Genomic DNA, 16929 nt, shown 5'->3' on the forward strand with positions numbered 1-16929 from the left:
ATGAGTAAAACATGCAGGACATGTGCTGCTCCCGAAATGCTCCCGCTGTTTCTATGTGCAGTGAAAAGTGAAAGTGCTTTGCATCCTAGACTAGTCATTCATTTACATGGTAAACTAACGTTAGTGGCTAGCTAGATAAATAGCCACGCTGATGATGACAGAGAGAGACAGAGAGAGAACACTGAGCTAGCACGGGTGGGGGCTATCGGGGGAGGGAGCCGTCAGAGACAGAGAGATAACACTGAGCTAGCACGGGTGGGGGCTCTCGGGGCGGGAGCCGTCTCTGTGTGTGTGTGTGTGTGTGTGTGTGTTTGTGTGTGTGCGCGCGGCATATTTTTTTCTGTATTAGGTTCACTTTGACGATAGTAGAGTAGTATGGGCGGAGCTACAGGTGGGGGTCTGTCACTCGAATCACATTCCGAGTATGGGCGGGGCCCAGCCACAAACAGCTTGAAATCTTGAAGTGGAAAAATGCTGCTTTAGAGTACTTGATTAGAAATACAAAACAATGAATAAAAAAATTAAAAAAACTTACAGATGTGTTCCATAGACTCACAGGAATTGTGTCAAATTGCCCAAATAGTGAAAGAAACAGTAAGATAGTTCCCCTTTAAGTCCGGTTTTGAAAATCTTTCAACAGACAATGGTCCTCATTCTCGAACATTAGTAAGTAACTTTGTAAATATATAAAAATGTTGTACCAACACATTTACAAAAATCCTCCTCCGGATTCCTGAACACGTAAAACTGTCTTCGTAAGTGACCAGAATCAACGCAGCTGAGTTCCCATGAATGAAAAACGTCACTCATTCTTAACCCATTCTCCGCCAATCACGTGTTAAGGCGGGTTTCTCCGCCATGCGTTGTCTGCCAATCACGCCGTAAGGCGTGTTTGAGATCAATATTTCATATTTTCGTCATGGTATTCATATTTCACCCACGGAGTCTTGGCTGATGCTGTCTGAGCCATCACAACTCTGCAACACTTCAATACCGCCACCTGGTGGCCGATCGGCGAGTTGCCAAACTGGAAGTGCCCATTGGAGCTCGGTCCGTCCCCTATTTTCGTCCGGCCACTTGTTTATCGTCCTGGGGCTCAATACAGACACCGTGGATATGGATCTTTGCCATAACTCAATAATCAACATGATTTGGATGTGTATTGGTAATATACAAACCGGAAATGGATCGCATCGATCAACATCCCATAATTGGGATCTGTTTGCTCCACTCTCATCGCCCAACGTTACGAGGAGACTGACGTGAGTTTCAGCGTTTTTTTCTTTATCATTTTCGATACAAACTGCTCTGATCAATATATCACCCATACTACATAAATCATTTAACGTCGGTCATTGAATTATAAACGACCCCCCCCCCCCCCCCGTTCACCCGCAGATGATCAGTAATGACGTTTAGGACCATGTACAGTTGAAATTTTTAATATAGCATGGATCGGTATCAAACTGCATTTGATAATCTAATATATACATTTATGCCTATATCTCACATTCTATGAAATACTGCAGAAAACGATAAAAACATATTTATACTCTAGACGGTATTTTAGTATGAATGTGTGAATGAAAAAGTAAAACGTTCCTACATCCTGAACGATAGATAATTGATGTTGAATGGGCCATAGTAATGTCAATTTAGCAATACAATTTAAAAAGTTATAGCCCTGCAAAGAAGGTGAACATCTCCATAGACAAATAGCGCTGGCAGAGGATGGTTTAGGATGATCAAAGTGGTGGCAGAGAATGGGTTAAACTGGAAGCATGTTCCTGTACACCTGAATTTGCATACCGACACGCCCCAGCTCCTTATAAGGCCAGGGCCATATGCAAAACAGAAGCGGTCTGCATTGCATCTCTGCTGTGCTGACCCTTGTATTCAACAGGTAGCGTGGAAGCGCTTTGCAGCTGATCACAATTCAATTAGATGTATTGTCATCATACAGCACAAATACAATACAACATCCAACCAAAGTGCAAATGTGACAGTAAAGTGCAATATTAACATACAATGCACAGGTGATGAAACTGGTAAAAGGCTTAATTTGGGATAAATAAAATAATCACCTGAAAGGTGATTGCGTTCAAGTCAATTCTACAGACATCATCGGAATTAAATAATTATAATGATAATAAATACGACAATATTTGTATCATTACCAATTACGTTTTGCATTTATAGTCATGATTCAACGGGAAAAAAATATGCACTTTCATATATTTCCTAATAAAACAAGTCATTAGAATAATATAAGCCTACTGTAACGATTCATTACGCACGCGTATACAGTGTGTGTGTGTGTGTGTGTGTGTGTGTGTGTGTGTGTGTGTGTGTGTGTGTGTGTGTGTGTGTGTGTGTGTGTGTGTGTGTGTGTGTGTGTGTGAGTGCATCTGCCTCATGCATCATCACCAAGCCGTTTCTCGGACATGGTTCATTGAGTCATGACTATAAATGTAAATAGTTAATTATACAAATAGTGTCGTATTTATTTATAAATAGTGTTGACTTACGACTGCCTTTTCGAGTTTGTAAATCCTACATAAATCCAGGGCCGCCTGGGAGAAATGCGAGGCCCTGTGCGAGATTTAAAAAAGAATATATATATATATATAATTTTTTTTTTTTTCATACAGTCAACATATTCTTAAATAATAGCGCTGCCCGAGGCTGGGCATGATACAGTCAACATATAGCAAGAGAGAGAGCGAGAGAGAGCTCCCGTTCTACAGTCAATATACAGTGTACAGAGAGAGAGAGAGAGAGAGAGAGAGAGAGAGAGAGAGAGAGAGAGACATTGGAAAGAAATTGAAATGCTATTTGGCCCTAAACAGAGAGTACACAGTGGCAGAATACCTGAGCACTGTGACTGAAGATCCTTGACTAGGTACAGACTCAGCGAGCACAGCCTAGCCATCGAGAAAGGCCGCCATAGGCAGACTGTGTGTGTTAGAAAGAGAGAGAGAGAGAGAGAGCATGTGTGTTTGTCGTGTGTGTGTGTGTTAGAGAGAGAGCATGTATGAGAGAGATAAGCAAAGATATTCAACTTTTAATGGAAGAACAAAACAGAAGGAAAAGATAACTTCACAAAGGCAACATGAATATACATAGATCCAAAAGGACAAAGATCAACACTTAAATCCAAAGAGAAGAGGGTCTATACCAGAGAAAACAAAGCAGCAAGGAGCCAATGGCCGACATCAGCTAAATAGGCTAGCCAGGTACTCACTGACACCAGGCCACACACAGCTTTGGCCAACGGCCCAACGCTACCCAAGCTACACAAACGACCAAGACAATTCACACACAGCACATGTCGTATCTCCAAATGTTGTGAAGTAACATATGTTTTGCCTGGAAAAAAACATCGTTATTAACAAAACATTCGGGAGGGGAAGGAAGGAAGAGTGGGGTAATGTCATTACATTTTCATTCATCTTACCTGCACCAAGGAACGCAGGGCGAAAGGCCGCAACACAGGTCTCCACGTTGACGAAAGGCCTCTCGCTGGCGGGACAAAAAGAAGCTATGGCCGGAGCCTTGTCATGGTGCAGGCCCGACTACATCTTCTGTCAAAGATGATGTCGTAGTCAGAGTGCCAGAACCCCCTGCTATTCTCACGGCTAATGTCAATGGTCGTAGCACAAGCTAACAGCTAACTCTAGGCTAACTGATAGCATCAAACTAACGTGCGCAGCCGGCAGCTAACGTCGTAGCTAAACAGCTAACTGGCTAACAGTTAGCTCAACCCGGCTATCGCTAACCATTAGCTAACGCAGAAGCAAGCTATGCGGCTACCACTGAAAAACTGTACAACATGAGAAAAGCAATACAGGTGCTGACACCAGGCCACACACCGTTAGCTACTAGTACTACAACAGCTAGTCGGCCAGTTTGGCTCCAGAGAGAGAGAGAGAGAGAGAGATCCACGGCGGGAATAGAATAGAGTGCATTAAAAACTCACCAAACGTCCAAGAGGATGGAGACAACCGCGTGGAGTTGACGAAGTTCATCTGCCGAACGACCATCCTCTTCATCTTGGCTGCACGCGCTGTCTCTAGGTTAGCTAACGCTAGCTAGCTACTAGCCGACATCATCATGGCTATATCCCGACTGAACCACACTTAATATTATAACGTAGCTAAAGCTAACTAGCTGTCCCTGTCTTTAGCCGGGATGGTTAGCCTGATTGAACTGTCTAACATGCAACAACTTTCATCTTCAGTCCATCTGCCGAACGATGTCCTCTTCATCTTGGCTGGCATAAGCTCCAATGCTGCATGCGCGAAATAGTCAGACGCTAGTGATGGGTCGGTCATGAGCGACTCGTTCATAAGAGCCGATTCATTGCCGTGAGCGTGAGTCGAATCGCTCACGTCTGGCAATGAGTCGGTTCACGCCCCCCCCCCCCCCCCCCCCCCCCCCCCCACGCACACAGACACACACAATGAACTCAACAGATGCTCCTGGCTGTAACCCCTCCCCTCATTGAAACCAATTCTGCTGCCTGCAGAGCCTCAGAGCCAGGAACGTGTCTAATGTGAAATATATAAGCATATAAGCAAAACTAGATTTTAGGTCTGTGATGAAAAAGGGCCTCGCGGGAAGGGGGGCCTCGCAAAAAAAATAAAAAAAAAATAAAAAAAATAATAATAACAATACGAAGCCGTTCGAGAATGCAGAATAAGTACGTAAATCGATGTTAGGGATAAGTGTGGTGGCGGACCCAATTGCCGAACAGGACGAGGAGAGAATAGGCAGATAGGAAGACGAGACATGGAGCCAGGGGTGAAGTGTAAAGAATATAGCTTTACTTCAAAAAGGGCAGGATCAAACAAAACAAAGAATAACTCATAACGAGAGCAAGTACAAAAGGCACAACAAAAAACACTGCAAAGCAGGCAATGGAAAAAAGGGAACAAGGTGACTACAAATAACACTAACAAAACAAGACAAACTTTACACGAAAACAAAGATGGTGGAAAACAAACAAAAAACACAAACACTTACTGACAAAGGGAGTAGGCTCATGGGAGAACAAGGTACAGCACAGAGAACATGGAGAGACTAGAGAGACAGCAGGGCAATTAGCAAAACGAGACACACATGGGGGTGAGACAACCAGGAAGGAAACACACGCAAGAAAAGACTGAACACTAGACAGAGTAAACATAACAACAACCATACAAGGAACTAACAAACCAGGAACATAACAATTTAACAGGGGAACAATAGACAAGGTAACAGGGGAAGGGCACAGAGAGATATGTAAACATTAAAGAGCCACCAGTGCAGGAGGGTATGCATGAGGAAGAACAGGGGTAGTGCAGAATAATGTCCAGCAGGGGGAGGTACAGAGTGATGAGCTGGGAAAAGTATGTGCAAGGGTGGGGGCTGTTGAGGAGGATGTAAAGGAGGTGAGGGGGGAGCAGCAGGCGGAGTCTGGCCAGGGAACACTTAACCCGTACAATCAAGTTACGAAGGAATTCCTTGTAATTCATTGGTAAATTTCACGTATGTCCGTTCGAGAATTAGGACCAATGTTCTTACAGTTGTATAGGTTTTCTGTGACATTTGGAATGTACATCCTCTTTAACAATGCATTTACACATCACTCCAACTTATAATATTGTAAGAGACTTTTGAAGAAAACCAAAACAGATTTAGAATTATAATTTAGAATTTTTTCTTATTTTATTTTATGTATTCACTCCGTTATACTTATTCACTCACTTCATTACATTTACATTTACATGTAGTCATTCAGCTGAGTAACAATGTTCATCAAAGTGTTGAGTGCTACAGTGTAGGTTAGTTTATTAGTGCATGACAGTAAGGTTAGTTAGGGTTAGAGTATTTTTATTTTATTTTTCATTTCAGATAATGGTTGAAGAAGTGCGCCTTTAGTTGACGGCCAAAGATTAGACAGGTTTCGGCTGTCCTAACTGGGGTGGGAAGTTCATTCCACCATTGTGTAATTTGTCATTTGTGGTCATAAGAATCACATTTCCCAGCAAATATTCCAATAGCATGCAATGTTGACAATTTTCTACAAATGTATTGCAATAAAATGTGACAAAGAACAAACTAAACGTTTTCATAATTGCAAATATTTATTGCCAACCGTCGCTCAACAATGAAACCTTTGCCCTGGTAATCTTTTCACTTCTTTGACTTTCACACCAAATTCTCCAGAAGTAGAATTCTAAAATAAATCATTGCCATGTTCACCTCCTCACACCAGCGCCCACCATCATCCTCTCTCTTGCCACTGTGTTGTAGGCGAACGAGAGAAGCCCTGTGTTTTGTCGCTGGTTGATGACACGCTGTACGAGGAAGGAGAGGAGCTGCGATTGGTCCTGGGGAACCCCAAGAGTGATTCACCTTTCGGAGCATCGGTGGGAGCTCTGAATGAGACGGTCATCAACATAATGGACACAGCAGACAGTAAGAGACAAACACTAGAAGGACGGAGAGCATGAGAGGCACAGAGTGAGGGAGGGGATACAATACAAAATGCATTAAAGGGTAATTGACCTATCGCAAACACCACCCTCTTTTCTTGATCGTCCAATCACAACAGTTGTGATTGGAGGATGAAGAAAAGAGGGCAGGGTTTGATATAGGTCAATTGTGCAAAATAACATTATCATCCACAAAAAGATCCAAATTTTTGTTTATTTTGGCAACAACTATTGGTGTTGATAAGTGGTTGCTGTAGCATTTTTCCACCGTACTTGCTGCTTTCCATCTGGAAAATGAACGCCAACTACTGAGTTAGTCTGTTAAACAACAAACAAACTGCTGTTGCAACTGGTGACGTAAAATGTATAACTTCCTGTGTGCCGGTCCGGATGATGTTGACAGGAATGTCCTACCACACACCACAGCCAAGAACAGCAAAAGTAAAAGCACTAATGAACTGGGTATAAATAGAATCACTATTGTGTGTTTAAATGATTGGCAATAAAGAGTAAAAATAGACATTTATTTAAATTACAATGTTTGAAATTGTTACTTCAGAATTTCATGTCATATTTTTTATAACCTCACAATATTTTTCTTGTCAGAATCCATCATTCGGTTTGCGGCGAACAAGTTCAGTGTGAGCGAGCCCAAGGAGGCCGGTGCCGTCACAGTCGTGAAGATCCCTGTGGTGCGACTGGGGGACACGTCCAAGGTGTCCGTGGTCCGTGTCCACACCAAAGATGGCTCAGCAATCTCAGGAGAGGACTACTACCCTATATCTCAAGGTAAGATGCAGACGATCTAACAGTATGTTGAAATAGAGGCAAACAATGGCAGCTTCACAATGGTAAATCGACTGCATTTATATAGCGCTTTTATCCAAAGCTCTTTACAACCCATTTACTCACACATTCACACATCGACGGCGGAGGCGACCTTGCAAGGTGCCAAGCTGCTCATTGGGAGCAGTTAGGAGTCAAGGACACTTGACCGGGAGAAGCCGGAATCGAACCCAGGAACCTTCCGATTACCGTTCTACCTCCTGAGCCACTGTCACTTCACAATCAATATGAAATATATTGCTATGAATGCTCTTGAATGCTTTTTTTAAGATGTCAACAATGCTACTGACTAAATGCACTACCATGTCTCACGCCCGTTTTTACGTGTGTCCAATTGTCAAACTGACGTAAGTACAGCAAGACAACATTTCTCTTTGCATTGTGAATGTACTGTAACGTTCACAAACATGATCTTTACTATGCTCACAATTTGGCTGATGCACATTCATCTAATTTATTGTTTTAGGTGTACAAGCTCACATGTGAGAATATCATTCTGAGAGCCGAACCTTCTAATGATGATGAACACTATGAGTTTCCGAATTCCAAGATATAATTCTGGGGAAATATTCCAAGAAATGTACACCTATGAGTGAAGCTTTACCAGCTGTAAAACGTATTGCCGTTGTTCTGGGTCTTGGGAGATATTTGCGTGAGCGTCATCCTTTATTAAATTTAAATTTAAATCAGAGGAAGGAGAAGTTAAGTATTTTATATAGTAGTCTGGGGGGAAGGTCATGACATTTTTAATGGAATTTAAATACTTTCATGCTCTGTCAGCAGGGTGACCCCCCCCCCCCCCCGCTCTCCCCACGCCATCTGGCACAGATGTCTCTGCTTGGAGCATCTCTTTCACCTCAGTCAAGACTTGTATACTATTCTATAATATTATTAAATTAATTAAATATAATGTTTTGAATCATACAGACTCAAGAAAATCTGAGAATCATGATTTCTCTGTTACTCTATTGGTATCCCATGTTCATGAGTATCACATGTTCATGTGTATCACATGTTCATGAGTAGCCCACGTTCATGCTATCCCATCTGAATGTTTTCAGACTTTTTATTTCTTCTGTAAAGAAAATCCAACGCAGTCAAAGTATGAAGGAAGCCCCTTGCTGTCTAGGGCAACTCAAATTAATAGGATCTAAAGCAACATATTGGTAATGACCTTACTCCATAGGCAGGATACAAGTGCGGGCAAACAGTATTTCTTTTAAATCCAGGCAGTGGTACAAAATCTTCAAGCTAAATTGATGTCAGAAAAAATAAAAGTTCACCAACAAGAAAGTCAGAGTAGCAAGAACACAGTCTGGACCATGAGGGGGAGATATTCTCACACCGTGGTGGTCAAAACAAGACTGCCTGAGATTAATATAAAGGGAATGAAGACAGAAGGTTATTGGAGAACTAATGAGGACAGGTGAGAGTTGTTGGAACTAATGAGGACAGGTGAGAGTAGTTGGAACTAATGAGGGACAGGTTAAAGTAGTTGGAACTAATGAGGACAGGTGAGAGTGGTTGGAACTAATGAGGACAGGCGAGAGTGGTTGGAACTAATGAGGACAGGTGAGAGTGGTTGGAATTAATGAGGACAGGTGAGAGTGGTTGGAACTAATGAGGACAGGTGAGAGTGGTTAGTAGGCTGAGGATGTGGATCTCTGGAACATGGGCGTGATTGTGACAATATTCTTGAACATAGTGTTCTATATGATGATTTTGAAGAGATGAGGCACTTATAGTTTACTTATATGACTGTGGTCACCCCTATATTAATTTAGGTTTGTCTGGCCCTCATTGCAAGAAAATGTTTGTACCTACCGGGAGGAGTATGAAAAATATAGCTTTTGCTTGAGACATGCCACCAACATTTCTGAAAGAGATGTCCAAATCTCCCTATAAATTCTCAGAGCACTCGGATATAAATTATGTATAATTCCGTTGATGGTGTTTTTGAACTGCAGGCTGTTCTAATGATCAATGGATATTGGAATACATGCTTTATATGAATCCATAATGTGTGTGTGTGTGTGTGTGTGTGTGTGTGTGTGTGTGTGTGTGTGTGTGTGTGTGTGTGTGTGTGTGTGTGTGTGTGTGTGTGTGTGTGTGTGTGTGTGTGTGTGTGTGTGTGTGTGTGTGTGTGTGTGTGTGTGTGTGTGTGTGTGTGTGTGTGTGTGTGTGTGTGTGTGTGTGTGTGTGTGTGTGTGTGTGTGTGTGTGTGTGTGTGTGTGTGTGTCTAGATGTTGAATTCAAGCAGGGGGAGAGAGAGCATGTGGTGGAGGTGGAGGTCCTGTATGACGGCGTCAGAGAGATGAGGGAAGCGTTCACTGTCCACCTCAAGCCTGACGACAACATGGTGGCTGAAACTCAGGTCAGAAATACGCTCATATCTACACAACCACCCCAGAAAATATGAGTTTCTTTTTTTTCTTTTATCAATTTATCTTCATGAAAAAGGGAATGAATGAGTAACCGTTACATTATTTATGTATAACCGTGGCCCGCGGGTGACCCATGTGTGCAGGGATTCACTTTTATTTTATAAGGACTTCTAATTTGTAGCACAAAAGAGGACACAGTGTTAGTCTCCCTATTGCACACGCACGCACGCCAGGCCACGTGAGCGGATCGGCGCGGCCGAGAAATCCGCTCTTCGCTCTTTAAAGCTTGGTCCGCTCCGCTAATCGCTCATGTTGACCCCGCCCCCAAGTCGCTCTCCGCTCGCTCCCCGCTCACCTTGAATCGATCGCTCCCCGCTGCCCGCGCCAGGTCGCTCGGCAGTTTTTTTTTTTTTTTTTTTGAGCATGGTGTAAATTAGCTCAAACTACAACAGTCTACACCCCCTGGGCCCCTTAACAATTGTTTGTATTGAGCCGCATTGTAATTGTACCCATTCTGCAATGTTAAATAACATTGTTTATCCATTCACTAGCTCCATTAAGCGATGATAGGCTAGCCGAGCCACAATGCTATGGTCGCTGCCATTAACGTTAGCATGTAAGCTAACGACAACAACAATGGCGTCGATACTTTTTCTGCAGCTCGACCCTACTCAGTGAAGGAGGAGGAGTGAAGCCTGAACCGGATATCACAGGTTCACCCTTCTCATTGGTTGAAAATGGCCTTCATGTTTGTACATCGCCATCTGTTGCTTTGGCATTGTACTGCATGTATATTACATCAACAGTGTTAAACCACTGTGAGCGGCCTGGAGTGGATTGGAGCGGAGGAGAACTCTCGCTCCGGACGTCGCGCCGACTCATTTTAAAACCCACTCCTCGTTCACGTCAAAACCGGCCGCTCCGCGCCCCGCGCCGCGCCCCGCGCCGCTCACGCTCCGATCCGCTCACATGCACTGACGCACGCACACGCGCACGCACGCATGCACGCACGCACGCACACACATACACACACACACACACACACACACCTACACACATACAAATACACATACACACACACACACACACACACACACACACACACACACACACACACACACACACACACACACACACACACACAAACATAACATTTGTGATACGTTTTCCTTTTATTGTTCCCTCATGTGTACTATGCAGCACTTTGTGTGGAGTGCTTAAGCTCCACTAGGTAAGATATTTGATGTTTTGGAATTAAACCTGCTCAGACCTGCTCAAACTACAAACAATTTCAGAGTTTTATAAAGCTGCCGGGACATCATTTAAGCATATTTTCTCCAGTGTTGCACAGAACATCCTTCTTCCGTGGTCAGAGGTAGCCGACTGTAATCAGGATGCCTTCTAGCCATTACAGTGTCCAAACTTGACTAACGTCAGTGCAGCTTTAGCTAAGTGTAACATCCTGAGAAACGTCAAGGATATTATAGTCCTTGAGATTGCCGAGGACGCCGGAACTCGTCTTTGATATCAATATTTCAAAAATCTGTGATCGGAATCATATTTCCCCTCTGCAGCCTTGACACACAGTTCTGATCTCCTCTCAATCCTCTAGCGGTTCAAGAGCGCCATCTGGTGGCCGATCGGCTGATCGAAAAACCGGATGTCAACCTTTAACCCGGCAGGACTCACTCCATATGTGGTCCGGGCACTCGCTAATGTTAGAGAGACTCAGTCTTCACACAGTGAACATCGATCGGTGGAAATAACTCGAAAAAACAACATGATTTGGACGTACCGTACTTTTCGCACTATAAGCCGCACCTGACTATAAGCCGCAGCAGCTAAATTGAATGATGTGTACATATATAAGCCGCACTGGACTATAAGCCGCAGGTGTTTTAATGTTTAATTACCATATGTAAGGGTTTGTGCACAGAGGGGATTGTCACAATACTGTCAGACAAATAACAAGAATTAACTCATTTACAAGTTGTATTAAGTTTAGCAAATAAGGGAACAGATAAATAACATTTCAATGCAGTAAAAAAAGCAATATTTTCGGGTTTGGTCCACATATAAGCCGCACCGTTATATAAGCCGCAGGGTCGGAAAATGGGGAAAAAAGCCGCGGCTTATAGTCCGAAAAGTACGGTATATACTATTATACAACCTGGAAATAGATCCGGTATTTCGACATCCCATAATTGAAAACTGTCTTCTCCACGCTGATCGCCCAACGGCCCGAGGAGACTGGGGTGAGTTTTAGCGTTATATTCTAACGTGTTCTTTACTAACTGCTATGATGAACATATGACCCACATTAGATGAATGGTATAACGTTGCCCACGGAATTATAAACGCCCCCTCGCCCATCCGGTCAACATCAGATGACGTGTAGTAAATTCTAGAAGTACGTCCAATTGACATTTTTTATCTCGCACAGATTCCTACCAAACTGTATTTCATCATCAATATAATGCATTTGTGGCTATAAATCACGTTCTGGAGAAAGCTGCAGAAAGAGATGAAAACATACTTATACTTTAGACCATATTTTAGTATGAATATGTGAATGAAAAAGTTTAACGTTGCTACACCATGAACAATACATATAGGACCTTGAATGGGCCCTAATAATGGCAATCTAGCAATAGAATTTAAAAAGTTATAGCCCTGCAAAGAAGGGGAACTTCTCCATGTTAAATAGAGCTGGCAACGGATGGTATATCATGAATTTAACCTTAGGCAATCAAAGTGTTAATAGATCATAATAAACACACAAATATGACACAGTGTCAGAATAAAAGACTGTGCACCCACCAGATGTGAAATAAACGGAGCCTGCACCGACACCGGACGTATCTCAGGATGTTTCGCTAGCTAAGCTAACATTAGCTGGTTAGGTCTCTTGGAGACAATGAACCAAAAAGATGCTCTATGAAGTCTACATGGCTCTCATTTCAAACTATTGGAATATCTTGCTGAGTGGGCCTTTGGACAAATAAATTAGTGACTTTGACACGTGACACGCTTGCTATGACAGGTGACCAAGGTGATCGTCTACATAGAGGAGACTAACAGCATGGCTGACGTCACCTTCCCCTCTCTGCCTCACGTGGTGTCCCTGCTGCACTACGACGACGTTGCTAGGACACCAGACAACCTGCACCCTCCCGCCGGCTACCCTGTCATCTGTGTCACGGTGAGTCAACCCCCCTCTCCCCATGAGAGATGCGAATAGAACATGTTTTCAAATTTCATTTACTTTTTATTGCTTTGTTCGGAGTGAATCTCAGTCGGTTCGTAAAAAAAAAAAAGGATTTATTTTCTTTTTTTTACGCAGCTGTGTTTTATAATTAAGTTGGAAGTAATCCAGCGCACGTCAGGACGATTCAGATTGATAATTTTTTATTATGAATATTTCTGGCTGAGTACCACTGCTGTGCGCTGGGCACTCACTAACTCTTAAATAGAATAGAATCAAATAGTTCACTCCTCGACAACACCATCCCCCCGGCAGTACATATACATTAATTTATCTGTTTGCAATGGTTATGAATAATCAGGGCTCATATTTATCACACTTCTAAGAATAGGAGGACTGATCTAGGATGAGACTGCCCAAGTCACATGACCATAATACATCTCACTAAGGCCCTGTCCACACGTATATGGATATTTAGCTAAACGGATATTTTCCGGCTCTGTTTAAAAACAAAATGTCGTCCACACGGCAGGGTTCTAAAAAATACCTCCGTCCAGACGTAAATGCAGAAACGCATATAAATTGCCCCAACAAGCATGCCGGGCCAGTAGGTGGCGATAAGTGATATCTCAAATACCATAGAACAACAGTCTGAGCATGCGTAGTGAGCTGATTTTCATTGGCGGCAGCAACTGAAAAGTAAAATAATGTAGAGACAGCGGACTCTTGTGAAAATATGCCGACAAACATTAAATATATTTGGAACCTTATGTTAAATTGTATCTGAATCGGAAGTTTATCTTCTCTCTTGTCAACATTTAAAGTGTATATCTCCTTTGCGTTAAGGATGGCTGACAGTGCACATAGAATAGGGCATATGCTATTGAAATTTGTTTTCTACAGTACTTCTATATTTCATATTGTTTCTCTATCTACTCCAGTGCGCCGTCAGACAGATTCGGCCATCAGACAGATTCAACCGCCAGACGCTGCTTGCGTGTAATGGAAATCGTCTGACAGGCTATTTATATTCTATGTAGGCTATCTTGTTGCACAATAATAATAATAATAATAATAATAATAATAATAATAATAATAATAATAATAATAATAATAATAATAATAATAATAATAATAATAATAGCCTCATTAAAATACTGAGTTAGTACTCTCAGTGTCGATACTCTGTGTCATTAGTACAGTTGGTAGTTTTCAGCGTTTTATGCGCATATCTCTTATTTAGTTAGGCCTACTGGACTTTTTCGTTGACATAAGTAGTCTTTCTGTCTGGTCTCTCTCTCTCTCTCTTTCATGTATTTAATTAAAAAAAAATTTAAACTTTGGGAAGACAACAACAAACAGACTGTCACGACTGTCATGAACAATTCGCTTTTTTTATGCTGTCCTCACTGTGTGTCTCTCTCCCTTTTTCCCCCTCCTCAACCCGTCCCGTCCCCCCCACCCATCTCCCCATCTCCCCTTTTGCCCCCTATCACTTCCCTCCCAGGCCTGTAACTCAAAGTACCCAGACTACGACAAGACGGGTTCCATCTGTGTCAGTGAGCACATCAACGACACCCTGACCCGCTACCGCTGGCTCATCAGCGCCCCCGCCGGCCCCGATGGCGTCACCAGCCCCATGAGGGAGGCGGACTTTGACACCTTCTTCACCTCCTCCAAGATGATCACCCTGGACTCGGTGTACTTCCAGGCGGGCTCCAGGGTGCAGTGCGCGGCCAGGGCTGTCAACTCCAATGGAGACGAGGGCCTGGAGCTCACTAGTCCTATTGTCACCGTGAGCCAGGAGGAAGGTGAGGGGAAAATGGAGCAAAAAGCTCACTGTATATTCTGTTCAGTAACTTTCTATGTCAGCTTTGTAGAACTTACAGGTGCACTACCTAGTTTTGTAAGAGAGAGAAAAAACGATCTACGATATATACATTATATAGCTAAATAAACAAACTGTCCTCAGAGAAAATTGGATCCCTGGAACACTAGATACTAGAAGGCTATCTGAAAAGTTACTGTTGTTGTTGTTGTTGTTGTTGTTGTTGTTGTTGTTGTTGTTGTTGTTGTTGTTGTTTCCAAAAGCAAGGTCCGCAAACTTTGTTTACGAACGTATTTCAGGCTTACTTTTGCTTCACAGAGCCTCAAAATGTATTTGATTTGTGATCACATAAGATGGAAGAATTCTAAGAAATACATGTAGAGTAAATGTGTTTTGTAAAGTCATCGCAGGCACTGCAAATGTAAAGATATCCCCCGCCCCTGGAACTGCGTAGTGCAGCTTTAAAGGGACTTCTGCTGTCACAGTTTACCTACTGCACCTTTAAAGGGACTTCTGCTGTCATGGTTTACCTACTGCACATTGAACATAATAGACTCAGTGAATTGTCGATGCATTAAGACATTCTCAACCCCACACACACAAAGAGATTATTTCTTCGAGAGACCCACTCTTCGAGAGACCCACTCTTCGAGAGACCCACTCTTCGAGAGATTCTCTCTCGCCGTAGCGTTGGCTTTCTGGTCTATTCCAGTTTAATCTCTCTCTCTCTCTCTCTCTCTCTCTCTCTCTCTCTCTCTCTCTCTCCTACTCTCTCTCTCTCATCTCTCTCTCTCTCTCTTCTCTCATCTCTCATCTCTCTCCTCTCTCTCTCTCTCTCTCTCTCTCTCTCTCTCTCTCTCTCTCTCTCTCTCTCTCTCTCTCTCTCTCTCTCTCTCTCTCTCTCTCTCATTTCTCCATCTGTCTCGTTGCTATAGGGATGTGTCAGCCTCGTAAGGCTGGACAGTAGGCGCGGAGCCTTTCTCTGCCAAGCTGCGCTACCACCGGAGCAGACGACGCGAGACCCAACCTCATCAAACTTACTGTCACCATGCCCCACATTGACGGTGAGGAGGAGCGAGGGGGCTGGACTCAGATGAAGTGAAGTGTGATGTAGTAAATGAGATATTGAAGCCCAATCAGTGATCCAAATGTAAACGAATGGGTTTGCCCCGTCCCCCGAAATGAGAAACAGGAATGGAGGAATGCTTTCGTTCTTTACTTGACTGACTGAGGTCTTGGTACAGCACAAGGACTAAACCTGGACAACAGTAAATAGGAGTTTTAAATTAATTGTTTGTATATTTTGGTTGTAAACAGTTTGTTTACATTGGTCATGTGTGTGTAAACACTGGAGTGAAATATACCTATTCTGATTGGTGATTTAAGTTCATCTACATATCAAACTCTTAAAGAATGTAAGATGTATACTCTACAATGATACGGTCAAGCAAATTACGGATTGAGCTTTAAAGTCTTCTGAGTCTTGGGATCATGTAGTATCTCTCCAGCACACCAGCTACTTAACATTCTCCCCTTGATTTTTAATCAGTTTCATCAGCCTCAGCTCTCCTTGCTTTCCTCCTTCTCTCCATCCCTCCTTTCCTCTCCCTTTCTTCTCTCCTCTTGCCCTCTCCCCCTCCTTATCCTCCTCCTCTATCTCTCTCTGCGGACAAGTGTTTTTTGCAAACCTTTGTTGCAAATAATTCTAATAGGCTTATTAAAGGTCCCATGTCTTGGACTTTTTCAACAAGTTAAATAGGTCTTTGAGGTCCCCTGAACATGTCTTTAAATATTTTTTTTGTGCCGATTTCCTGTTCTCAACGGGCTGTTTCTGTGTCTGTATCGAGCGAGTCACCTTGATAAGATAATTATTGTACATCTAGCAATACTCTACAAGCCTGTAGCGTCGAACAAAACTCAGATCAAACTGTCAAACTAGTCATTGCAGATCAAATATGACAAAAGTTCCAGCAATCAAACTTACTACAACATTTTTTATCAGAAGCATATTTTAGGTTCAACTTAAAACAACAGTAACCCATCATTTTGTACACAAGGATGCGCATTGCAGTGAGTTTTTCTTGTGTGACATCACATAAAGACGGAAGTCCAAAACGAAAAATGTGCAATATTTGGTAGTTTGTGTGTCAGCTGATCTTCCCACACTTGTTACTGCTGGAGGGACTG

General features: G+C 42.8%; 1 protein-coding gene across 1 annotated transcript in view; it reads left to right on the forward strand.

Moving 5' to 3' along the window:
• The window catches only part of frem2a (FRAS1 related extracellular matrix 2a), a gene marked incomplete at both ends in the record, with an annotated part of 161953 nt that overhangs the window by 106775 nt on the left and 38249 nt on the right, over positions 1–16929 (forward strand). The window contains 8 exon segments of the mRNA XM_084320197.1: positions 6298–6462; positions 7086–7268; positions 9569–9699; positions 12753–12911; positions 14422–14725; positions 15678–15701; positions 15704–15741; positions 15743–15806. Coding sequence (XP_084176323.1) covers positions 6298–6462; positions 7086–7268; positions 9569–9699; positions 12753–12911; positions 14422–14725; positions 15678–15701; positions 15704–15741; positions 15743–15806 — 1068 coding nt within the window.

Source organism: Notolepis coatsorum (assembly GCF_963971535.1).
Source record: "Notolepis coatsorum genome assembly, chromosome: 8".
In the NCBI taxonomy this organism is placed as follows: Eukaryota; Metazoa; Chordata; class Actinopteri; order Aulopiformes; family Paralepididae; genus Notolepis; species Notolepis coatsorum.